General features: G+C 35.1%; 1 protein-coding gene across 1 annotated transcript in view; it reads left to right on the forward strand.

The window, feature by feature from the left end:
* The window catches only part of Il1rapl2 (interleukin 1 receptor accessory protein like 2), a 521,635-nt gene that overhangs the window by 232,879 nt on the left and 260,781 nt on the right, over positions 1-27,975 (forward strand). Inside the window, exon 6 of the mRNA XM_071606080.1 lies at positions 22,479-22,553. Within this exon, the coding sequence (XP_071462181.1) occupies positions 22,479-22,553 (75 nt within the window). The remainder of the gene's footprint in view (positions 1-22,478; positions 22,554-27,975) is intronic.

Genomic DNA, 27,975 nt, shown 5'->3' on the forward strand with positions numbered 1-27,975 from the left:
AACAGAAATAGGACTAACTGGTAAAATACACAGAGACACATTTTGGCTGAATATAAAGGAAAAAAAAATAATAGAGTTATTAAAAAATTGAAATGATGACCTTATAGAATTATTGGCTTATAGAAAGATTCTCAAGCCAAAGCTGAATGCTGGGGACTCTGCAGAGAAAACTCATATACTAGGCAGAAGAACTAAAGTCTTTATAATTTCAAGATTCTGTAAGACTAAATACTGTTGAAATGATTTAAATTGATCAGGATACTGTTAAGCTTATATTTAACAAGGACTCTGGAACCAGATGACCTAAATTCCCAACTCAGCTGTTTTTACTAGTTATATACCCTTGGGAACATCATATAATTTCTTTTTTTTTCTTTTTTTATTAGCTACACATGACATTACAATGATCTTGGCAATTCATACATTTGAAATCATATAATTTCTTGATGCCTCAGTTTTTATCTGTAAAATGGAGATAATGATACTATGTATCTTTTACACAGTTGCAGAAAGCATTAAATGCATTAATATCAAGGTCCTTAGAATAATATTTTACTTATAACAAATGCTATATAAGTGGTATATATTTTTGTTCTCCAGAAATGTAGTTAATGATTCTTATCCATTTTCTTAAATGAAAATAAGCCTTTCATTAGAGTTAGATCAACTTATACTAAGCATAAATAGAGTGCTTTTGTGCGAAAATATTTTAAAACACTAAAGAAGCAATTGAAATGATCATGGACATATTCTACTCAGGGACCCCTAACAATGGCAAAAGATAGCTGTATCTTTGGGATGCATTTTTGTAAGTTGTGACTTTTGGGTAGAAATTTCTATATTTGTAGTTCATATATGTATGGTTTCTTTGTTATACCTGTTAGCACTGTTATACTTTTAAAATTTTCATTTGCTCCTCTTATTAGCTCTACAACAACAAAGGGCAACCACCATCCCTGTTTTGAAGATGAAGAACTGAAGCAATACAAAAATTAACTGAATTGCCTAAGGTCATGCTATAAATTATTAGTGGAGACTGGATTAGAACCCATATCTCTTAGATTTTAGCTCAGAGCTCAGAGATATACCATATAGTTAATGAGATGCGTTTAGACTATCCAATCTATGTAAGACATAACATTAAGCTGATTAAATGGCTTCCATTATTCTAACAATAATTTGCTTTTTAGCCAAATTTATATTGGGCTGAAATTCAAGCTATCCAGGTTAATCTTATTTTGGTTTTGCAGAATCTAGGGGGCTCAATAAAAGCAGTGACTTATGCTGAGTGAATTATCTATGGAGATACTATTGAAACACATCTGCAAGCTCATCCGTTTTTCTTTGCATTGTTGTAGGTATTTCATTAAATTTGTTGAGTAAACATTGATTTCCTTACCAAGGCAGGGGCTGCCTGTGTGAGTTTTAAACCTGGATCTCTATGGAAAAGTGTTGTGATGGCTCTTGGTATTGAAGAACTGAATTATTGAAGTGAGCGAGACTTGTCTCCATGATCCTGGTGTTCTTAATCAACTTCTTTAGTAAGCTTTTTTTTTTTTTTTTTTTTTGCTGCTTGTGACCAAAAGACCTGACAAGAACAATTAGAGGAGGAAAAGTTTATTTGGGAGTTACAGTTTCAGAGGTCCCAGTCTATAGATGGCTGACTCCATTCCTCAGGGCCTGAGGGGTGTGTGTGGTGTGGGTGTGTGGGTGTATGTAGGTGTGTGTGGGTGTGTGTGGCAGAGGAAATCAGCTTAGAACATGGCACCAGGAATGAGAGAGAGAGAGAGAGAGAGAGAGACTGACTCTACCTACAAGGGATAACATATATACCTCAAAGGCATGCCCCAATGACCCACCTTCTTTAGCCACACAGTCCTAACTTCAGTAACCATTCAGTTAATCCATAAGATGGAACTAATTCACTGATTGGGATAAGGCTTGTATGACCCAATCACTTCATCTCTAAACCATCTTGTCTCCCGTATGAGCTTTGGGGGATACCTCACATCTAAACCATAACATTACTCTGCACCTATTCTCTTTAATATATCACCTTTGTCTTTTCAAACATCCTCTGCTTGTCATAACTATTCTCAGTCATTCATTCACTATAAATAATTAATTAGATCACTCCCAAAGTGGAAATACAGTCAATATACACTATAATTGGCACTATAATATTTGCTACCTGCCGCAGTCTGGCTGGGCACAATTCAGGAGCCACTTGTCAAAAGAAAGGAACTTTATTTTTAGAACACACACACCACACCACACAGCTCCTCAGGAAAAACCCTCAGAGCCCAACTGCCACCACCGGCTTCCCACAAGCCTCTCCACCTCCCCCACTCCTCCTGCTCTTGAGGCCGATTGGCTGGGTCATGTGGGCAGAGCCAAAAAAAGTCCCCCAGTGAGCAGCTCTGTGGTCTGAAAGGGTGGGGAAACAGCCCAATGAGCATCACCGCAGAGGAGCCAATCAGTTGGCAGCTAGAAGTTTGCTGGGGCCGCTGTGAGCCAATCATCAGCTGGCAGCTGGAAGTTTGCTGGGGCCCCTTCGGCTGTGGCTCTCAACAGCTACTGTTTATTGAGAACTAAACTATGAAGCAATCCTCTGCTTAGCATATTAGAAGCATGATATTATTTTATCTTCAGAACAATCCTGTTTTAGTCAGCCTTTTTGCTGCTGTGACTAAAAGATCTGAACAGAACAATTTTAGGAGAAGAAAAACTTATTGAAGTACTCATAGTTTCAGAGGTCTCAGTCTATAGATAGCTGGCTCCATTGCTTGGTACTCAAGGTGAGGCAGGACATCATGGTGGAAGAGTGTGGCAGAGGGAAGCCACTCACGTGATGATGAGAGAGAGTTCACTTGCCAGATACAAATATATAACCCAAACCACACCCCAATGCCTTCCTCCTCCAGCCACACCCCACCAGCCTTCAGTTACCACTCAATCAATCCCATCAGGGTATTAATTCACTGACTGGTTAAGGCTCTCATAACCCAGTCATTTCTTCTCTGAACCTTCTTGCATTGTCTCACACATGAGCATTTAGGGAACACCTCACATCCAAATGATAACATTCTGCCTCTGGCCCATAAAAGCTCACACTCATCTAACAGTACAAAATACATGTAGTGTCCATTTCCAAGAGTCCCCCACATCTCAACAATTCTAAGGTTGGTCTTTTCTGAGGCTCAAGGAAGTCTTGCATTATGAGCTCCTATAAAATTAAAAGCAATTTACAAATATCCACTATATAAAGGTACTGAATAAACATTTCTACTTACAAAAATAGGGCCATAGAAAGAAGGATGGGACAAAAGCAAGACCAAAATCCACCTGGGCAAACCTGCCCTATAGTTCCGTGTCTGGAGCACATGGCATGATGTTATCTCCAAAAGGCTTGTGTAGCTCTGCCCTTGTGGCCTTATTGGTTGCAGCCTATGTGGCCTTTATGTTGGCTTTTATCTGCTCAATTCCTGTAGCTTTCCTAGGATGATGTCCCACATTACTGGCATTTCTTTATTTTGGGGGTTTTCACTGCAGCTTTGGCTTCCTCCTCAACATCTCCATGTTTTGCTCTTTTAGGGGCTGCCTGCAGGGACTCCAACCCTCTTGCACTTTGCCTGGCCTCTCAGGCCTTCCTTTGAATTCTTGGAAGCCTCCATGACCCCCTAACTCCAGCATCCCGCATTCCTACAGAACCAGCACCATGTGGTTGATGCCAAGGTCTGCCACCATCTTGAGCAGTGGCCAAGCCTCCAGAGACCATGGATGCAGCAGCCTCTGAGTGTCTAAGTGGCTGAGCATATTGAAAAAACTTCCTAGCCCCCCTTGAGCAAGAAAGATTCCCCACTGGTCTCTTCTAAAGAGAATTTTCACTTTTACTCCCTTGATCCTGAGATGGGTGTGGTCTTGACAGCTCCTGAAATGCCCTAAAGCCGTCTTTTTTATTGTCTCTAGGCAAATTCTTTAGGATGTCTTTAGTGTTAATAATGTCTTTAACAACTGAAACTTCCTTAGTCCCAGTTTTACTCCTGCCTTATAAGTCCAAGTTTTTCAAATCTTTCTGCTTCTGAATATCAAAATCAACTTGGTAAAAGCAACCAGCAATACCTGTGCCACTTCCTGAATGCCATGCTGCTTAGACATTTCTTCTGCAGGATTATAAAGTCCATTGCTTTTAAAATCAACTTCACAGAAAGTGTCAGGACATAGGAACAATGCAGACAAATTCTCAGCCAGAACATAACAGGAAAGTTCTCTAGTTCAAATTCCAGTAGTGTCCTCTTTTTCTGAACCCTCTTGAGCTCTGTCTCCACTGTCAGTGGTCCTATTGGCATTCTGGTCTTCTGAGCTACCACCAGAATCAGCCATCAAACTCTGCTTACAACCTAAAGCATTTCCAGCTTGCACTGCTAAGGATCTTAAAATTCCTCCCACCAAATTAAAAAAAAAAAGCTCAAAAAGCTTCTGAACCACATGGTCAGGTTAATCATAGCAACAATCCCACTTCTTAGTACCAATTTCTGTTTTAAATAGCTTTTTCACTGCTGTTACTAAAGGACCTGACCAGAACAACTGTGAAGAAAGATACATTTATTTATTTAAGGACTCACAGTTTCAGAGGTCTCAGTCCATATGTAGCTGGCTCCATTCCTTGGGGTTCAAGGTGAGGCAAGATATTATGGTGGAAGACTGTAGTTGAAGAAAGTAGTTCACATGATGATTAGGAAGCAGATAGAGAGACTCCATTCACCAGCTACAAATATATACCCCAAAGCCACACCCCACCAGTCTTCAGTTACTACTCATTTAATCCCATCAGGTAATTAATTTACTCATTAGTTAAGGCTATCATAACCTAATCATTTCCTCTTTGAGCCTTCTTGCATTATCTCACACATGAGCATTTGGGGGACACCTCAGATCCAAACCATAACAAATCCTAAAAAGTGGGTATTATTATCATCCATAGTTACACATTAAGGAAATTGAGTCCCAGAGGAGGTTAAAAATCATGAGCAAATTCACACAGCAAATGGCAGCACCAGAAATCAAACTCAGGTATTCTTAATCCAGAGCCTATGCTTTCAACTGCAACATTTTAGAGTTTTGTGACCTACATAGTGGGTGGCAGGTGTTTTTGAAAGTTGAGAGAGACATCCCCTATAAAATCATAATATACAAGGAACCATCTGCTCTGAATTAGGGTGAGATCAGTCTGATGCTGATGAATATCACAGACATTCCCAAGGTCTGTAAAGACATAAAACAGGCAAGAATGAGGAGCTTTTGAAATTCCTTCTCAAGAACTAGAACTAAGCAATGCCCTTTTCTTCTTCAATACTATCTGAGACCAAATGGTTATATGCTAGTAAGCTGCAGCTGTCAGATTTATACTAACGCATTGATGTGTCATCAGCCCATAGACAAAGATCTTAAAGAGCTGAGCTTTAGTCAGGCATGTAACTAGCCTGTCTGACTAAAAACAGAATAGTAGACACTGGGTCTCAATGCAGCAACATCTACCTGTAGTACTTTCCCTCGTTTGTAACCCCAGGTAACCACCCCAACAGAAGAGTTTCCTGAAAATCCTTTTGTTCTTTCAGAAATGATCTGAGCACTTCTTGATTAAAGACACTCTCAGAGAAAGTGCATGTTTGCTGTAGAAACATCCAGTGGCACCAGATCAATTTGGTTGAAGGCCAGAGCAGCCTTGAACTCCTGAGTTTCCACCTGTACTGGAATGTTCTGTAAAGGAAATATTAGTCCAGACCAGAGGGTGATAGAATGTGGGTAGGGCAGGGGGAAATGTGCAGACTCTTAGGTGAATTAGACTATACTTGGAAACTGATTCATGTCAGTCTATATAGATAAGACTGTGGTGGGAATGGCTTTCCTGTCAAACCATTAGCCTGCCTTATGGTATTTCAAATTTGGCTTATTTAAAGTCTCAGCATCTCCTTCTGAGCACTGGGCTTACTTTCTTGACAAAGCTATAATAGGAGATGAACAATGACAACTCAGGAAATGCTTGTACTATCAGAAAATATGGGACCACCTTTCAAGTTCCGTAGTTAGAAGGCAAGTTTATGAAATTGATTTTAAAAGGCGGGACACCTGTTTTGAAAGACTTGCATCATAATTAGAAAAAATCATGAGTTTTCATATCTTAGTTTCTGGAGACAACAATCCTTGTCTTCCTAGCCTCCCAGTTGGACTTAATGGGATAATAATGGAAAGAAGAGAGTGCTTTGTAAATTCAGTTTATTTTTTCTCCTCTGATTCTACTGCATCCAATAATTGCATCTTAAAATCACTTAGCTTATATTTTCTTCTTGGAACTGTGAGCAGTTATAATTGGCTTCATTTGAAAATCAATTTCAACATCGTAGATCATCAACTTATATTTGATTAATTAAATTAGTGCTCATCAGTGTTATGAAGACAGGGAACAAGCTTGGAAACCTCCCAGAGAGCTGCCATCAAGTGGGAAATTAATCAAGATTTCTAAGGACCAGGTCCTGACTTCAGTGATGAAAATGGAAAGCAATGTTTTTGGGGTTTTTTTTTCCATTTTTTCTAGTACAATTGAGTTCATTTGAAATACTATTATATATTCATCCTGGAGAGATTCAGAGAGAAAGATCCCAGCTCTAAGGTGAGATCAATGTAGGTTTGAATGACAGCTCTGCCAGTTTTGCTATCTGGGTAAAACTGGTCAAGTTACCTAACCTCTCTGAAACTTAATTTCCTCAATGATCAAACAAATTAATAGTTATTTTTACCTCACAGCAATTTTGTGAAGATCAAATGAGACTAAGGGACTATAGTACAGGAGTTATTATTTGGGATTTAAATCCTGATTCTAGCCTCTAGTCTCCAGAGGTGAGTCCTTGCTTGAGTAATTTAAGTTTTCTGAATGTCTTTATATTAGAATGACTCGCTACTTAGGAGGACAATTACTTCCTGAGTTCTAAGTATCACATCATGTTCAATGTCCTCCAAAATAATATTCTGAACTTCAGTTTGCTCATTTTAAAAGCAAAACAATACCTTTCAATTTATGAGTATTGGATGACCATGCAGTTTGTTTATTCTCCTGCAAATAAATGTGTTACTGGAAATCATCAGAACAAATCTGGAAATAACTGACAGAGAGGAGTGTAAAATGATAATGTCCTGTGATTGACAGCAATTCTGTTTTCCACTTCAGACCATAAACTAAGTCTCTAATTAGAACAACTTTTCCTGAGTTCTAAATATCACACCATGTTGAATGTCCACTAAAAGAATATTCTGTAAATTAGGATATTATTTTTGTCATTAAACATTTTATTCTAAGTAAATTGTTAATTTTTTAAAAAAATTAGTTATAGATGGACACATACCTTTATTTATCTTTATGTAGTGATGAGGATCAAATCAAGTGCCTCAAACATGCTAGGCAAGTGCTGTACCACTGAGCCATACCCCAGTCCATAAATTGCTTATTTAATATCCATAGTTGTCTGTTGTCCTCATTGGGGATTATTAGTACATCTTAAATACTTAAGTTTGCTTACATGATATTTTGCTTTCTCTTACTCTTTTGTATTATAATAGCTTATGTTGACAGAATATGAACACCTAAGGCATTTGACAACCACAGATAAATAAACCATTAGGTTGAAAACAGAATATTAATACTAGCCCATTCTACTCAAATAACTGCCTTAATAAGCTTTGGTTTGAAATACAAGAGTTATTTTCACAAACTAATTTGGCTCAAATTAAATGAGTAAAGAAAAATTCATTTCATGAAAATGCAGCGTATGTAATGTACATAGTTCCATATGACATATTCCCCTCTTTAAGTTCTATTTATATGTTATTTAATTACCTCTTATGGCATGGTGCTAGGCAGACTGAGGCCTCCTTTCAAAGATCTCCTCAACCTAATCTGTTAGGAACATGTTAAAATCCATAGAAAAAGCAAATTAACATGGCAAATGGAATTATGGTTGCTGATTAGCTAACCTTAAAATAGGGAAAGTATCCTGGATTCTGCAGGTGGGTCCAGTATATGATAAGGGTCCTTAAATATGGGAATGGGAGGCAGAATGGAAGGCCTGGGTGATGTGATGTGAGAAGGACCCACACTTTCATTGCTGGCTTTGAAGACTGAGAAGGCCAAGAACTAACAAATGTGAACAGCCTCTAAAGGTTGGAAAAGGAAAGGGAATTATCTCCTGGAGCCTTCAGAACAGTACACAGACCTGAACACATCCTAAATTTTAGCCTAGAAAGACCCACATCATATTTTTCTCCTCCAAACTGTAATTAATAATAAAAATGTCAATTTAACCTAAGTTCCTGGGGAAGTTGTTATAGCAATAATAAAAACTAAAAGAAGTAATTGCTACTTTGTTATTTACTATATCCATGTGTGTATATCTGTTTGTGCTACAAGACTAACCCTTTTGATATTCTATGTATTCTTCAGATCTGTACTTCACACTGGATTACACACACTATTTGGCAGAACACTTTTCTATAATATCTATAATAGGAATATCAACATGTATTAACTGAGTGAAAGAATGAATTGAATTTTCATTCCATTCTGACCCATAGAATTATGTAGACACAGCTACAACTATTTAATCAATTCACGCTCAACCTCATCAATTTTGTTATATAGTTCCTTTTCTTTTTTCTTTTTATTTTTTTTAATTTTTATTGTTGGTTGTTCAAAACATTACATAGTTCTTGACAAATCATATTTCACACTTTGATTCAAGTGGGTTATGAACTCCCATTTTTACCCCGGATACAGATTGCAGCATCACATCAGTTACACATCCACTGATTTACATATTGCTATACTAGTGTCTGTTGTATTCTGCTGCCTTTCCTATCCTCTACTATCCCCCCTCCCCTCCCCTCCCATCTTCTCTCTCTACCCCATCCACTGTAATTCATTTCTCCCCCTTGTATTATTTTTCCCTTTCCCCTCACTTCCTCTTGTATGTAATTTTGTATAACCATGAGGGTCTCCTTCCATTTCCATGCAATTTCCCTTCTCTTTCCTTTTCCCTCCCACCTCTCACCCCTGTTTAATGTTAATCTTCTTCTCATGCTCTTCCTCCCAACTCTGTTCTTAGTTACTCGCCTGCAAGGTAGGTGGACCTGCGACCCACCGGCAGGTCAGGCCCAGCAACCCACTCCTTTTCTTTTTTATTTTGGTAACATTTGTATAGAAACATAGGATCTATTTTGAATTTTAAAAAGAAATAATATAAGATCTCAAAGGTGTGATAGATTAAGGTTGAATCCTGGACCCATAGTATATTCATCATCAATATGACTTTGAGCTAATTATTTGATGTAAGCATCAATTTTCTCACTTGTCAAATGTTGATAATAATAGAAGCCATGTTATACATCCTTGTGAGAATTTAATGAGAAAATTAGTGTAAAAGTGTCTGGCATAAAATGTGTGCTTAAACCATTTTGTTGAATCATCCCAGATGTGGAACAGCTATAAAAACTTAAATGGAGCACATAATATACCACTTTGAAATAATATTTAAATATCTGTTAGGTTCACAGAATTGAAAACTTGGATCCTAATAGGTCAAGATTAGCCATGGTACAGTGAGAAGAATACTGGGCCTTAACATAGAACTAATGTTCTAAAGATTATCAATGTCTGCTTTATCTTCAGCACCTTCTTAAAAATATAAGCCTAGGGGTTGTGGCTCAGTGGTAGAGCACTTACCTGGCATGTGTAAGGCACTGGGTTTGATCTTCAGCACCACATAAAAATAAATAAATAAAATAAAGGTGCTGTGTCCATTTACAACTAAAAAAAATATTTTTTTAAAAATCAGCCTACTTCCTACCCATGTGATGTTTTTCTTGATATGAGGTATTTATTCATTAGGAATCCTTATAACCCTATGCATAATTAAAACTTAATCCCTTAAGAATAAAGAAGAGTATCTTGACTTCAAGAAACTTTGGTTTTATTCTTTTGATTTATCGCTAATTTGCTATATGATATTGAATGCATCCTTTCTTTTCTGTTTTTCATTTTCTTCTTCTGTCAAAATAACTAGAAGAATAAAACCTATAAAGGTTTATCTAGCCCCAAACCATTCATCCTTGTGTATTCAACTTCCTGTTTTCTTAGGCATCACTATCAAGGCCAAATTTCTAAAATGTAATATATCAATAACAAGAGAGCCAAATGATGATCCTGATGCAAGGTAAAATTGACCTTTATCCTATATTTAACCTCTAATTTATTTTAATGTTAACTGCATCTCAAATACTATGTGGAAGCCGGTAGTATCTTTATTTGATAGTAACCACATACGGAATTTGACATCACCAACATAAGGATCCTGGGAGTACTATTTTAGAGAAAGGAGGCAAATTACTTGAAAGAGAAAAAAGGTAAGAGTAGAAAGAAAATCACTGTGAAGAAAAAGAGGGGAAAACTATGATCATAACCTTTCTTTAAGCTTCCATTTTCCCCAAGGTTGTTTTCTTTTCAAGTTTGAAGAAGTTGCTTTATGCCTGGGCCGATTTGTGCTGGATAAACATTCTGCTCTCCAGAGAAGGGCCCTGTGTCAAATGGCATTGAGAAGAAATCGCCCTGCCTTTGTGAAAGCTTTCCCAAAGCTTATGCATTGCTCAAAACTCAAATATTAGTAAAAGTAAATATGGTATTCAGAGAAAAGGGCATCTCAGGGCAAGTTCACAGTATCCCTGACCATTCACCACCCTCAGGGCACATCCACTGAATTACAAATCAGAGCACAAGCTCTGAGCCAGTTGGTAGGGAGGCCCTGAGCTGTTCAGGGGCAACAGTCAGGTAGATTGCCCAGTATTTCCAGAAACAGCATCTGTCTGTTAAAGGATCACTTATTTATTCAAAGACAGTAACTGACTTTAAGTTCTAGGCTAAAAAAAGACATATGCTTGCAATTGCTTTAGATGATGGCAGGAGTATTTGTAGAGCAAGTAGAATGTGTGTTTTCAAAGCAATTTAATCCCCTGATTATGACCTCCTGTTTGACTTTTAGTGGTTCTCAATAACTTTATCTTCCAAATAGCTGTATAAAGCACCTGAACCATTATCATCAGTAACAATTATTTAATAAAGGGAATTCTTATTAATGGGGCATGCAGGAGATAAATATTAAAATATCTGAAGGTTAAACGATCAAGGCTTTGAAAAATAATCTCCAAATTTTTCTGAGAATTATTGACAATTTTTCCCCTAATTCATCATGACCTTGCTATTATAACTGGGACACCTAGAGAATACATCATTTTCTAGATAGTTTTAATAAATGGTTGATGTGCCAGGCACATTGGTGCTCACCTGTAATCCAAGCAGCCTGGGAGGCTGAGGAAGGAGGATCTACAGTTTGTGGCCAGGCTCAACAAATTAGCAAGACCATAAGCAACCTAGTGTGACCCTGTCTCACAATAAAAATAAAAAGGATTGGGTGTATAGCTCAGTGATTAAGCATCCCTGGATTCAATCCATGGTACAAAAGGAAAAAAAAAAGTCCATGTCATTCTGTGTCCTATTCCAAATATAAGAGAATATTAGAATTTAGGCAGAGAAAATAATTATATAAAACTAATTGCTACAGTAGGCAGTTGATGAAGGTAATAAAAAGCCAAAGTGAAAACAAAACTTGACTTTTAATAGGCATTTGTTGGTCTATTTAAAATATGTTTAGGAAAGGTAGCAGAATACAACAGTTACTAATATGGCATTATGTAAAAATGTGGATGTGTAACCCATGTGATTCTGCAATCTGTATTTGGGGTAAAAATGGGAGTTCATAACCCAATTGAATCTAATGTATGAAATATGATATGTCAAGAGCTTTGTAATGTTTTGAACAACCAATAAAAAATAAAATAAAATAGCATTAAAAATATATGCACATAGGATAGTAAAAAAATAAATAAATAAAATAAAATATGTTTGGGCTCTCTTTCCAAAATAATTTCATAGTGAAGGAATCTCTCATAATAATGCTGGTTGGAATCTTGAGGGAAAAAATAATTGTATCTGTCCTCATAGATTTCTGCTAAAGTACACCGTGTTTATTGGCCAACATTAATGTGAAGATAAAAGTTCAGAGAAGGGCCTTGGGGTCCAATGTGTTATTGCTGATTAACTCACCCAAAAGAATAAAGTATTCCATTCCACATTTAGAGACAAGCCTTCAAAAACACCTTATGGGAAGAAGTACAGTAAAGGCTTCTTTGCAACTGGTTTTGATGAGAGTCAATACAACCCTGAGTGCCTAAAAGCGTACTGCAGGAGAAAATTCTCTGAAGTAGGGAACACAAAATGAAGGAGCATAGGGTATAGGAGACACTTTGTACCCAAGACTGATCCTGTTTGGAGTTATTGTTTTGTAAGATTAAGGATGATATTGAACAGTTATGGGAATTATGTATTTTTTTCTTGAATAGTCACTTAAATTAGGGGACTCAGCCTAGTAAACCTATAAATTAAAATAGTTTAAACATATGAGACCTTACATTAACATTCCAGTAAAATATATACTCCATAATTTAGAATTAAGAAATCTATGTAGTTAATTCAGAAGGAGATATTCCTTGCCTCATGCAATTAGCTAATAATATAAGAAAATGCAAAGTATTTCAAAAGATAATAATGCTTAAGATATGTTCAGAACTTAGCAATTTCTGGATTCTTTCTGTTCTTCAAATTAATCAACTGCTTGAGTTAGTATTGGCAAATCTACTTTCATGATTACAGAAAACTTTTAAGGCTTCCCCTAAATCTAATTTGCTTAGTAAGAACCTCCTTATGTTTTCCTACATGGAGGTTATTTCCAAGTTTTCTTTCCAAGACCCTCAATTCCCTCAGAACATCAGGAAATCACTAATAACTGTGCACCTGGGCACTTTGGGGCAGTGCCACAGGGCTGCTGTTATCCATTTTCAGAGTTAGTTTGTGAGTCTAGGTGATTTGGAAGGAGCAATATCCCAGTAAACAGCTGCTACCAATTGACAAATGCCAGTGACTATTTCAGAATTTGCCAGGTATTTGGCATAACAAAATCATTGTTTAAATCAATAAAACACAATGCCTAGAATAGTGAATCTGTGTCAAGGCCATCTATTTGCACAACTCCAAGACCTCCTATTAATACTATGTGCCCCAAGGAATGTAATTTACATAGAAATTAGTATAACCCGACCCTGGAGTTGAGTAAAGAGGTGCAATTGCCTGTGATTGTTGACTATCTAGTATTCATTTCTTTTCCAACAGCAGTTTAAATTTCCTTTAGGGCAGTGGTTCTCAATCAGGAATGGCTTTATTCCTTGGGATCATTGACCAACGCTCAATATTCGGTTCTTACAAGGTGGGCAGGGAATTATTGGAGTTTACTTGGGTAGTGGATAGGGATGCTGCTACATATCCAACAATTCACAGGACTGTCATCCATGATAAAAAATTATCTAATAGTGTTAATAATGCTGAGGTTGAGAAAACTGGCTTTTATGGGATTCTTCTCCTCATGATATGCATACAATTTTGACTAAGGCCAGATCTCAAATTTATCTACTCAGCCTGATTTTCCTGGGGATTTGAATCTTGATCAAAGTGACATAAGGACAAAAAAATTTAAATTCAGTCATAAAAAGGAATGAAATCATGGCATTTGCAGGAAAATGGATGCAACTAGAGATCATCATGACAAGCAAAATAAACCAAACAGAAAGACAAGTATCACATGTTTTCTCTCATATTTAGAAACAACAAAAAAAGAACAATATTTCAGATATATGTCTGGAAAAAAAAAAGATGACCTGGAAGTAGAAGAGGGTACTATATTAGGGAGGGAGAAAGAAACAGACAGGATGAAGAAGAGAAGGGAGGGAAAAAAGGGTAGTAAAGAGGGTTGATGTGATTGAAGTGCAATACATCCATGTATGGAAGTATTACAATGAAACTCACAAATCTGTACAATCAATATGAGTTAATTTTTATAATAAAAAGTAAATTAAACAGTTCTTAGGGGAAAACTTAAATAAAAATTCATCCTGGATAAATATTTGTTTTTTAATAAAATCTGTGATTTCCAAATAAAATTTTAAGCTAGAATAAATAGAAAACACATTTAAGAAAATCAAAACAAGTTTAATCAAATAATAGGGTCAAGATGAGATCATTGTGTAGTCTCTTTTGATTGTACATCTAAATGTGGCCTAGTTTATTTTCTGTTCCTAAACCTAGTTCTCACAGACTTTCTGGCCATCTTTGAGATATCATTCTGATAAGTTCTCTTTTTGTTTTAATTAGCAAATTTTATTTGTTCATTGCAATCTAAGAATTCTACTGGAAGCACTTGTTTTTAGAGAAAGAATATAATGGGAAAATTAATTTGGAGATTGTGTTTATTTGTTCCACAATGCCAGGCACTATTATATTTCCTGAGTTATATGAGGCATGGCCCTTGTCCTCCAGGAGCTTAAAATCTACTTGGGAAAATTAGACATACCCATGTACAGTGAGGATTAATTTGTACTAACAGTGGTGTATGCTATGAACCAAATACGTGGGTCAAATACTAGTAAATGATGTAGGATTTCAGAGATTGAAAATATTAGTTTAGGATGTTATTATAGAAGGCTTTTTAGAGACTGTATAGGTCTTGTGATGGCAAAAAGAAAGGGGAGGTTTCAGAGCATTGAGTACATGGTGACATTAGATAGAACTCAATTCAGATTCCTACTTTATGATTCAAATGTTACTTGACTTTGAACAAATTATTTGTAAAATGTAATATAACTTACAACAGTGCCTAGCAATGGTAAATAATAAATGATAAATGTGGTAGCTATTACTATTTGTTTCCAAACTTGGAAGAAGAGTTTAAGCCAAGATGCAGATTTGGAAATTAACGCAACATGTTAATAAGGAAAATGTGCAAAGTAACTTGGTTATAGCACTAATAAAATAAAAGGTGGGTGAAAAGGCAGGAAAGTTTTAAAGATTATTTTGCGGTTGCTTTTATGTTCCTAGTTGATAAGTTCATATTTTATCCTCTATTATACATAGGAGACAGTGGTAAGTTTGAGTGGTGAAATGTTGTGAGAAAACACTGATTTTGAAATGTGGTTTCAAATAGTGTTTTGAATAGATTTTAGAAGATATATTTCATTAACCTTAACATACAAATTCAAAAATGGCTTTATTCACTGAAATTAATGAGTCACCGACCTTTCATATTCCCCCACTTGGTCTTTCTGGCAAATATAAATAAATAAATAAGCTGTGCACCATGCTGGTAATCCCAGCAGCTTGGGAGGATGAGTCAAGAGGATCATGAGTTCAAAGCAGCCTCAACAAAAGCGAGGTGCTAAGCAACTCAGTGAGAACCTGTCTCTAAATAAAAATACAAAATAGGGCTGGGGCTGTGGCTCAGTGGTCTAGTGCCCCTGAGTTCAATCTCTGGTACCAAAAATAAACAAGTAAACAACAAAAGGGAGCAACAAAAATTATAACAACAATATACAAAACTTGTGTAACATTATTTATTCAATCCAATAAATAATTCTACTGATTTTTTACACTACATTCATGGAAACTAAAAATTCATTTCAGTCGCATTGATTGATTTGTTTATACATGTAGACACAAACCATTGCCTGAAACAGAAAAGAAAACGTTAAATTGGACATTCTTCTCAGGGAATATTAGTGTTAAATATTTAAAATCTACCTTTAGGAATAGGCTGGCAGTAACCATAGTAGCTTCAATAGCACATTGATTAGCATCATGGTATACTCAGTAGAACAATTATATTTAAGGATAATTAAACAATAAGCAGCTACAGAAAGAACTACAGGGGAGGGATTGTAGACTGAAATATTAGTAACAAAGAGCATCCCATGTTCCCATTCTTTCAATCAAAACATGAAGCTTAAGCAACAAATTTCCACTGGGGTCTCGCTCAGATCCCAATTAGTTCCTTTCAAAGTCTGGGATAAGTTTCCTAATAAAATTGTAAATCTCTGCCCTATCATTCAGGGGGTTTGGTATTGAGACCCCCCCCACTTCCTTTATCCCATAGTAACTATAAGTTTCAGATAAGAATTTTTAAAAATATAAGAAATCAAGTTTGCCTGTCCATGACAGCATTTGCTCCAGCTAATCTGCAAATATTGTAATTATATGGGGTGCTGATACATTTGTCTCTGGGCTGGTAGTCAGGATCCCATTGAACTGCTACAGTTGCTGGTTTATCATCATAAATATTCTGCACTTCTTGGCAATTTCCAGGCCTAAACATAATATTGGAATTTAATAAGGCTCCACACCCATGCATCCCATTAGAATGCATTGGAGTAAGTGAAAAATTTTTCCATTCTATTCATGGGTTTAGGAATAAAATGTATATGCATGTCAAGTGTCCTACAGAAATCATGTTTCAACTGGATATTTACCATGGAGCCACTCACATTGGCTTTTGAAACTTAGCTCAGTTAATTAGTGTGCAATCAAAGAGGTTAAAACTACTGATTTCAGTACTCATTATTTTACTTGACTTCTACCTAAAACGTATATCTGTATCCATCCTGCAAATAGGGGCTTTCAGTCACAAGGGGACACCAAATAGGACAATGTAAGGTTCATTTAGTGTCATCTCTGTATTGCCCAAAACATTAACTTTCTTCTTTATATTTCAAGGTAACTGCATAAGTCACATAAGCTAATGAATTCAAAAGCACTTTGAACATTTAAACCACCTTCAAATTTAAGGCACTTGTTTTAGTCAGCTTTTGCACTACTGTGACCAAAATACCTGACAAGAACAACTTAGAGGAAGGAAAGTTCATTTGAGGCTCATGGTTTCAGAGGTCTCAGTCCATAGATGGCTGACTTCATTGCTCTGGGCCCAAGATAAGGCAGCACATCATGGAGAAATGGCCCAGCAGAGGAAAGCAGCTCAGATAATGATGGGGTCAAGAAGTAGGGGAGATGTGAAGGGACCACAGGGAAGATATACCCTTCCAGGAATACTCCCAGTGACCCACTTCCTCTAGCTACAACCCATCTACCTACATTTCAAACTAGGTGACCTGATTAGGTTACAGTTCTCATAATCCAATTATTTCACCTCTGAATATTCTGGCAACAGGAGCTTTAGAAAAACACTTCATATCAAAATTATAACATTACTTAAAATAAACTTTAATATTAATAAATATCACTTCAATAATAACATTTAACAATAATAAAATCAGGGTTAATATATCCATAGTTAAAGGTGGGAGATAAGGTAATAAAGACCCCAAATTCATATCTTCCTGAAAATAGAACAGGATCAGCACTTCTATACAACAAATATTACTTATAGTTACTTTCCACTTATTCACATTCCAGTTAGTTCATTTGGTAGCAAGACATACTTAAAATATGAAGAACAGTTTACAGCAGGGTAAATGTCTATAATTTGGATGTGTAAGGCAAGCTGATGATAATTCCATAAAGAAACCAAAATTACATTTTTATAAATAAAAGATAAAATGGCTATAATTTATTTAATTTTAATCATATTTTAAATATAGCACTGTATACTGTTCAAAATGTATATAGTGAAGATTTTATCTTCCTGCTATCTGCCCACACTGTCTTTCTCTTCCCACTATTCCTCAACCATCAGTTATCCCCAGAGGAAAACACTATTATCAATTACATATGTTTTTCTCTAGGAAACTCCCATGCTTACACAAATAAGCTTATATATGCCAGCTATTTGGAATCTTGCTTTTCATTAAACAGTATATCTTATAGATATTTTCATGACAGATGTACAGATGTACCTAATTCTTTTAAAAAGCTGTATCTTAATATTTCAGTATATGAAATTACAACAGTTTTATATAACCATTCTCCTACTGATGGATATATAAGTTGTTTCAAATATTTTTTATTACCAACATTAACAAATAATAGCAAAAAAATTGAACATCTGATGTGAATGGATTTTTAATTCAAATATTTAAATTTTACTTATTCCTTATATTTTAAATAATATTTAAGGTCATATTATTAAGATTATTTCATATATAATGAAACCTAGTATTTTGCTTATAGATCTGTCTAAATTATGCTCAAATCAGCTTAATTCAAAAATGTCATTGAATTCTGTAAGCATAATACATGTTGCTGGACATCAGTAAAGATTTGTTGGAACATGAGAACAATTAATTCACCGCAATTTTCCCAGTTAAAGTAATTTATTTGTTTTTTATTTTTTTAAAGAGAGAGAGAGAGAGAGAGAGAGAGACAGAGAATTTTTTAATATTTATTTTTCAGTTTTTGGTGGACACAACATCTTTATTTTATTTTATATGGTGCTGAGGCTGGAACCTAGTGCCCCACGTATGCCAGGCGAGCGCGTTACCGCTGGAGCCACATCCCCTCAAATAATTTAGATTATAGGAAGAAAAATGTGTTATTATGCAAATACCATTCAAAATATTCCTGGTGCATTTGTTTGTTATAAGCTATTTTTGGAAATCTCTCCAGATTTATATGTTTCTTAAACTTACCCTTCTGTGATCAACTCTCATTTTTCTCTATTTCTTCTAAACATCCTCACAAATATAAGAAAAACTTCTCTTATGTTCACAGGGGATTCCTAAGCCAGTCAATTAATGATGGTATAATGATTATCTTTTATAGACCAATCCTACACTAAGCCGCCTGTGAATTATAAAGCAGGATAAAACATTTTGTTTTATTAGGTAAGAGTTCAGTTGGATAGTTGAAGCAAGGCATAAATATAAGAACAATTAAAAGGAATTCAGGCTATTAATAATAGTTTTATATGAATACATATGACATTGTATGCCAGTTCCTCTCATTTCTTTTTTCCAGGTATCACTCTGATTTGATCTTTCCTTTTTTCATTTTCCCAGACTTTACCATGCTCTGACTCCTAGCTCTTTCATAACCAAAACATTTTTTTAAATTTATTTTTTAGAAGTAGTTGAACACAATACCTTTATTTTATTTATTTTTATGTGGTTCTGAGGATCGAACCCAGGACCTCACATGTGCTAGATGAGCACTCTATCACTGAGCCACAAGCCCAGCCCTGAAAACATTTTTTTTATTGGTTGTTCAAAACATTACAAAGCTCTTGACATATCATATTTCATACATTAGATTCAAGTGGGTTATGAACTCCCCAAATACAGATTGCAGAATCGCATCAGTTAACATAATGCCATATTAGTAACTGTTGTATTCTGCTACCTTTCCTATCCTATACTATCCCCCCTCCCCTCCCCTCCCATCTTCTCTCTCTACTCCATCTACTGTAATTCATTTCTCTCCTTGTTTTTTTTTCCCATTCCCCTCACAACCTTTTATATGTAATTTTGTATAACAATGAGGGTCTCCTTCCATTTCCATGCAATTTCCCTTTTCTCTCCCTTTCCCTCCCACCTCATGTCTCTATTTAATGTTAATCTTTTCCTCCTGCTTTTCCTCCCTGCTCTGTTCTTAGTTGCTCTCATTATATCAAAGAAGATATTTGGCATTTGTTTTTTAGGGATTGGCTAGCTTCACTTAGCATAATCTGCTCTAATACCATCCATTTCCCTGCAAATTCCATGATTTTGTCATTTTTTAGTGCAGAGTAATACTCCATTGTGTATAAATGCCACATTTTTTTTTTATCCATTCATCTATTGAAGGGCATCTAGGTTGGTTCCACAGTCTAGCTATTGTAAATTGTGCTGCTATGAACATCGATGTAGCAGTATCCCTATAGTACGCTCTTTTAAGGTCTTCAGGGAATAGTCCGAGAAGGGCAATAGCTGGGTCAAATGGTGGTTCCATTCCCAGCTTTCCCAGGAATCTCCATACTGCTTTCCAAATTGGCTGCACCAATTTGTAGTCCCACCAGCAATGTAGAAGAGTACCCTTTTCCCCACATCCTCGCCAGCACTTGTTGTTGTTTGACTTCATAATGGCTGCCAATCTTACTGGAGTGAGATGGTATCTTAGGGTGGTTTTGATTTGCATTTCTCTGACTGCTAGAGATGGTGAGCATTTTTTCATGTACTTGTTGATTGATTGTATGTCCTCCTCTGAGAAGTGTCTGTTCAGGTCCTTGGCCCATTTGTTGATTTTGTTATTTGTTATCTTATTGTCTAATTTTTTGAGTTCTTTGTATACTCTGGATATTAGGGCTCTATCTGAAATGTGAGGAGTAAAAATTTGTTCCCATGATGTAGGCTCCCTATTTACCTCTCTTATTGTTTCTCTTGCTGAGAAAAAACTTTTTAGTTTGAGTAAGTCCCATTTGTTGATTCTTATTATTAACTCTTGTGCTATGGGTGTCCTATTAAGGAATTTGGAGCCCAACCCCACAATATGTAGATCGTAGCCAACTTTTTCTTCTATCAGATGGCGTGTCTCTGATTTGATATCAAGCTCCTTGATCCATTTTGAATTCACTTTTGTGCATGGCGAGAGAAGGGGATTCAGTTTCATTTTGTTGCATATTGATTTCCAGTTTTCCCAGTACCATTTTTTGAAGATACTATCCTTCCTCCATTGCATGCTTTTAGCCCCTTTATCAAATATAAGATAGTTGTAACTTTGTGGATTAGTTTCTGTGTCCTCTATTCTGTACCATTGGTCCACCCGCCTGTTTTGGTACCAGTACCATGCTGTTTTTGTTACTAGTGCTCTGTAGTATAGTTTGAAATCTGGTATCGCTATGCCGCCTGATTCACACTTCCTGTTTAGAGTTGCTTTTGCTATTCTGGGTCTTTTATTTTTCCATATGAATTTCATGATTGCTTTATCTATTTCTACAAGAAATGCCGTTGGGATTTTGATTGGCATTGCATTCAACCTATAGAGAACTTTGGGTAATATCACCATTTTGATGATGTTAGTTCTGCCTATCCATGAACAGGGTATATTTTTCCATCTTCTAAGATCTTCTTCTATTTCTCTCTTTAGGGTTCTGTAGTTTTCATTGTATAAATCTTTCACCTCTTTTGTTAGGTTGATTCCCAAGTATTTTATTTTTTTTGACGATATTGTGAACGGGGTGTTTTTCCTCATTTCCATTTCAGAAGTTTTGTCGCTGATATACAGAAATGCCTTTGATTTATGCATGTTGATTTTATATCCTGCCACTCTGCTGAATTCATTTATTAGTTCTAGTAGTTTTTTTGTAGACCCTTTTGGGTCTTCTAGGTATAGAATCATGTCTCCCGCAAATAGTGATAATTTAAGTTCTTCTTTTCCTATTTTTATGCCTTTAATTTTTTTCGTATACTCTTAGCTACTTTTGTTCTCTAGCCATCCCATATTTCAAGCCAATCATCATTAGATAACACTTTATATTAGTCATTCTTTTGTCCAAAGAATCTGAAATGATACTGTAGCCTGCGACATCAGGTCCAAATTCCTGTGCCTATTTCCTGCAGTCCTCTAGGACTGAGCCTCATCCTATCTATCAAATTTTATTTCCAAATTTTGATTCATACATTAGGAGCAACTAATTCTCCACCCAAACTTATCCCATCCAACCCCTTTTCACCAGACCATTCTCCTCTAAGCATATTATGCTTGCTAAATTCTACCTTTGTCCCTTGGTTTATGTTAAACTTTCCTGAATTTCTTTTTCCTTACTCTCTGTTTTTCCAGATGTTCTCCATCCCTTAAGGCTCATAGGGAGATCCAATTTCCTTTATTCCTTTGCTATACACACGTGCATGCGTGCACGCGCACACAAACATATATTCTTATACCTCAAATGCTGCATCTTCCATAAGATTATATTCTGTTTTCAATTCTCTCTTTATTTTCATGTGCTATTATGTTATAAATTGAAGGCCCTAAAAAAGACTTTACCTTCTCTCCCTTAACACCTAGCACAGGACTTGGTACACAAATTAATATTTTTAATCAATTACTAATGAAGGTACCAGTGCTTTATTATATTCTAGAATTTGAGATGGAGAATGGGAGATGATTTAGAGTCTTAAAAGTTTCATGCCCCCAGAAATGTCTACTAGGGTTATATTTCATTGAGAATAGTTAGTGCTACAAAGCAGATATAAGGATTTAATGTTTCTCTGATTATATTCTTTAAATCTCTAATTTTTACACAAGCTTTTAAAAACAGCAAAATAGTCCATTTTTTATCTTGTTGGAAGATTTAGATGTTGAAATGGCCTATTTAAAGTGAATCATCAGTGTTTTAAATGTGCTGGGATATGGATATTGTATGGATAGAGTAGCAACCCAAATAAGAACACTAATAAATGTTTACATACCATCAAGTCTACAAACATTAAATATCATACAATGATATAATCTTTCCTATTCTATAATTTATCTCAATTTTTCCATTACTTTCTTTCATTTTCTCTTCTAGCTTTACTCACAGATAAGCCTCCCAAGCCATTGTTCCCCATGGAGAATCAGCCAAGTGTTATAGATGTCCAGCTGGGTAAGTCTCCTTCTGGGAATAATAGATCCTAAACTTGCTCTCTATTAACAGATGGGGAAAATTGCATGAACCAGGAAAGGTTTATTGCCACTGTTATTACATGCAAATCAATTTGCTTTCTGCTCATTTATAACCCTGGAGTTAGCAGTTTAAGGAAATGAGTTTGTATTGCATCAAGGAATGGTAATACTAATTTGTTATGCTGGGTATTAAATGTGCTATATGACAGAGCTTTTTAACTCTGTGATTGATGGATTCATGCTGTCTTCCAGTGGTGATTGGTGAAGAAAATTTTTCATACATGTCAGCCAAAACTTTTTATTTGGAGAGAATTAACTCCTGGAGGCCAAGCACGTCTTAATATAAAACACAGCCCTTCAGTACTGCCTTTAAAAGGATTTGATAATATTATTTCCAATGACACAATCCAATGCTATTTAACAAAAAATTTATATTTGGATCCTGAATATTTATGATTCATATGATGTTGGGGGGAAAAGTAACTAGTTGATATATGAACGCTACTGTCTTTTTACAAACTTGAATAAGGACATGAGAATTTGAGCCAATTTTGAGTGTGCTGCCACTAGTCCTTGTGAGTTTGAGTACTATAAGCTTGTTACTCAGAAGCCTGCTAGCATCTCTTTTAAGCTGTGGCCTTTAATCTAAACCCTGTTCTTTAACATTTGTGAGCTTTCATCTATTGTGGATTTCACCCCACAATCCTCAATTTCTTCAGTCCTAACCAAAAGAATCTCAAAAAAATTGAGTGTACAGGCGAAAAGTATATTAGACATACATTGGGTACATGATTTTAAAAAAATTGTGATCATAGTGGTAACCACCAATTATATATATAGTCAAGTAGGATGAATTGACTATAATATTTCATTCACTTTGGAATTTTTAGGCTCAACTTTTGATCTTTTCAATACAATTTTATATCTATCTTGGAAACAAGAGAGAGAAAATTACATTCCAAAGTGTTTGCTCACTGTTCTAAAATGAAATGTAGCACAGTACTTTCTAAATATAGAGTATCAATTTGAGGAGGACCAAAGTTAAATAGGTTAAAACTAAAAGAGGAGAAAATAATAAACATGTTGTCAAATATAACCTGTGGAAGTTGTGACTGTTTTGTAAATAATGTTGAACTATTGACTATGGCTCTTTCCACATTCCCTGTCTTATTTTGGAGGCATTATATTTTGTAAGATTCAGATTCAGATATTCTTATATCCTTACCCTCCAATAATTTTTACTTACACTTCTCCATTTCAAACTGGGATAAAAGTATCTCTATGGTACTCTATAGTTTGTTAGGGATTACATAAAGCTATTTAATGATCTTGTATCATCAGTTTACATGGAGATTCTAGTGGAAAAGTTGTTTTATTTCAAAATTTATATATTAAGGAATGAAAACAAAATTCACCTAAAAATTATAGGTACATTTCATGTTTGTGGCCTCAGTGGAGATATCTTTCCATTCTGTTCTACCATTATTCACATTTCAACAGAAAAATTTGACAAGTACTGCTACACAGTAGTGAGAGGGACCTTTCTAATGGATATGTTTCATTCAATTCACTTGGTGCAACACCTGTATATGCTATTCAGGGCACCTATTATGGTGTATATTTTATAAAGCTTTTTATGAACAAGTAGTCCAACATAGGCATATATGCCAAAATATCCTATTGACAGTGCCATCCTTTAAAATCACTAAGGTAATTGACTGCCACATTACATTAAATGTAAGGCTAAACTTTTCAGTTTTTAGTTGGTAATATAATTTAGAGATAACTTTATTGACAGAAAGATAGAAAACTTCTCATGTTTTCATTCAAGATCTTCATGGTTTCAATGAGCATATGACTAGTTAATTATAAGTGAGTTTAACTTTTCTGCAAATTTATTAACACCATATATTCACAGTGGGGAATCATTTTGTGAGGTGCTCATATACCTCAATTGTAAGGTGACATTAAGAGTGCTATAAATCTCAGAGAGATCCTCAGCCTCAGTGGGAGATCTGCAGACAGAATGATGAGAGTTTATAAAACTATAGATATAAAAAAGAAATAGAGAAAGATAACTGGGGCTATTGGACATCTCTATGGGGAACTTTCAGAATTCCATGAGGTAATAAAAACTTCTAAGAAGTTGTTTTCTTTCTGCATCTAAAGTTTGTCAAGCAACATTTAGTTTCAGATATCCTCAAACTATAACTAAAATTAGAACTTCCCAAAAAGTACAGTAGTCCAATTCAAATTGTCATTAAGCATACTATCAAGTTTTGGTTTCCCAAATCCTAGCACTTAATAATTGAAATAACAATGTGGCATATTAAAGTTGGTCCTAGATCTTTTTGCTACTCACATCATCTAAATGCGGACTTAATCTCCCCCTCACATTTTATTCTGGGTTGGCTTTGGAAATATGCTTTACCAGTAAAGTATGGCATAATTGATGTTCTGAGATTTTGGAGATCACATTGAGAGAAACTAGCAACTTCTATCCCAGTTTCATGGTTTGCTCTGAAACTATAATGCTACTTATAGCCCAAGCTCCAGGGAGAGACCCTAGAAGATAAGACACCATGTGGAAAGAGAAAGACCAAGGAGCACTTTCAAAGTGCCAGAAATATGAATGAAGAAGTTTTTTAGAAGTAGATCCCCCCAGTCCTAGCTGACCTGGCTTGTGTCACATAGATTAGAGGCAAACTACTGAAATGAACTGTTCTCAAATACTTGACCCAAAAATTATGAGTTAAAATAAAGTGAATGCCAGTGGCAAATAAATTAGAGATACTTTGTTAGGCAATAGTATATAACAAAAGTAAACATAAATTAGATTCTCTAGAGCATTCTTGATTCCATTTTTTCCCATGGATAAGAATTCTATGCAGCCAATTCATACAAAATGAGAAATACTGCAGAAAATATTTGAATACTAGGTTCAAGGTAGTTTTATAAAATAGAGTCTCCAACAATGGTTTAGATGATTGAGGGTTATACTGCTCTCAGTTGTGGATATTTCTAAAGAAAATGCAGTGAACGAAAATTTTCAGTATAAATTCATATTGTTTAGTACATGGAGTTGGCATCAGTTCAGATTTTTTGTTGTGTCTCTAGAGGAAAATAAACATCTCAACTTTCTTTCTCCTATAGTGTAATCCATTAGTCATCTGCAAGTTTTAGAAATTTACATACATTTTTGCTGACTTAGTGATGACAGTTTGGTTGTTACTAAATTGTGTTCACATTGTATTGCTGAAACAAGATTAATGTTAACCAAATCACCATATATTTTGTGATGATAAACACATTCATAACAAAATAGTCTAAAAACCATTGTTTTCACATAGCAAGCCTGTGTAGCTAAAGCTGCCTATGGTAATTTATGAAATATAAAGAGAAAAAACAATGTACAACACACACAAATCCAATTTTGTCCTTTTATCTTCCAATTATTATCCCTCGCTGGAGGTTAGTTCAAATTTGTAGAAAAAAAAAACACTTTAACATACTAGTGCTAATTCTGTTCTCAGAAGTTGAGAAGGAATATATTTTAATATTTTCTAAGAAAACATTATTGCAATATATTAATTTATATTACACATTTAATAATAAACTCTTAAAACATCATAGGGACAGGTGCCCTATTTTAATGTATTGATACTAGGTAGATTCCTCTTTATATATTTGTCTTTGTTATGGCCCAAAATACAGTTTTTACAAACTTTAACACACTTCTAGAAGCTTTGAAAAGGGTATGAGCAAACATGGATTTAAAGAATTGAGATCAACTGTCTAATTTTAATTAAGGTGAATCTAAAAATGTGCCCTGTTCTCACAAACAATGATCATTTTCTTCATGGAATTTTTCTTAAGACTTAAAATAATCCAGACACTATTGTGTAGAAAATTAATACAAATCCTATAAATCCTACTTACTTTCTCCTTATAAGTCAAAAGGAAGTCTTGTGTTTGTGGCTGGGGGGAGTTAAGTCATATCAGAAAAAGTAAGACCAGTAGAACTGTCAAAGATAATTGCATTCATTGCCTTAAATGTTTCAAAAAGCCAATAGTTCACCTTTGGGTGAATTTGATCTAGTATAAAAGGTCTCTTTCTTTCTTTCATTTATATTCTAATTTTAGAATTTATTTTATTTTCACAGGCTATTCAAATACATATTTCATAACTGAGTTTTGTAGTACTGGCTTAAACTGTCTCTACGTGTGTAAGGATTGTTAATCTTCATCAGATATAAATTTCCCCAGCTTGTAAGTTTTTACTAAAAATTATATTATATCTCCTAAGAAACTTCTGAAAAAACTCTATAAGAGAATAAAGCAGAATATAACATTTAATCTAATAGTCAATATTAGAAGGCAAAAAACTAATTAAACCCCAAATTAAGAAATTAGCTCTTCAACAAAATCTATGTCTTTTTTTAAACTTTACTTATCTAAAAACATCTATTGAGTTCTTTTTTGAATATATTTTTAGTTGTTAATGGATCTTTATTTATATGTAGTGCTGAGAATCAAACCCAGTGCCTCACATATGCTAGGCAAGCGTTCTACCACTGAGTCACAAGCCCAGCCCTTCATTGAGTTCTTATTGTGTGTCAAGTACTTTGTTAGATCCTGAAGCTGTAGATGGGAATTAACTGAGATTCTTAACCTTAAGGGATTTTCAGTCTGATAAGAAACACAGGTATGTAAGCAGAATTGAAATGCAATATGATAACTGCCAAAACAGAGATGAAAAAAGGAGAATGATTTTTTTTTTTTTTTTTGTGGCAGGACCTCATAATATTAAAGGTGCCATGTTCTCAGGCTTTTACTAAATACAGTGACATAGCTAGGTAACCTCAACCCAAATACTAAATTTATTTGAAAGTGATTAAGAATTGTCAAAGACAGAATTTTTGAAATCACAATTTCTTCATCATTTGCTTCAATATGTCAAATCCTAAAATGGAAACTTATAATACCCTTGAGTCACTTTGGTTCAGCAAAATTAGTCAAATCCTTCTAAAGTTGATATAGAACAAACACTCCTAAGTAGGTCATAAACTAATTGAGCTAAAATGTCAAACCAGAATTATTGTTGATAAAAAGCAATGTGTGATCACTTCATTATCTGGAGTCATGACTTGGTATATGCATTGTGTGTGTTATGCTGTTAACAAGGGATTTTTTTAAAAATATACACTATTCATATCCTCTTACTTTCAAAAATTCCTTGGATACTCTCATGTATTCTTGAATAACAAGATTTTAGAGAGTTTGGAGAGGAAGAAAGAGGGCATCATGAGCTCATTCATATTTCTTGGCACATAGAACTAGAACTGGTTTATGGCAGCATTTCTTCTCCCTTGTAGACATTCTAGGATTAGTGAATTATTTCC

The sequence above is a fragment of the Marmota flaviventris genome, chromosome X, assembly GCF_047511675.1.
Source record: "Marmota flaviventris isolate mMarFla1 chromosome X, mMarFla1.hap1, whole genome shotgun sequence".
NCBI lineage: Eukaryota > Metazoa > Chordata > Mammalia > Rodentia > Sciuridae > Marmota > Marmota flaviventris.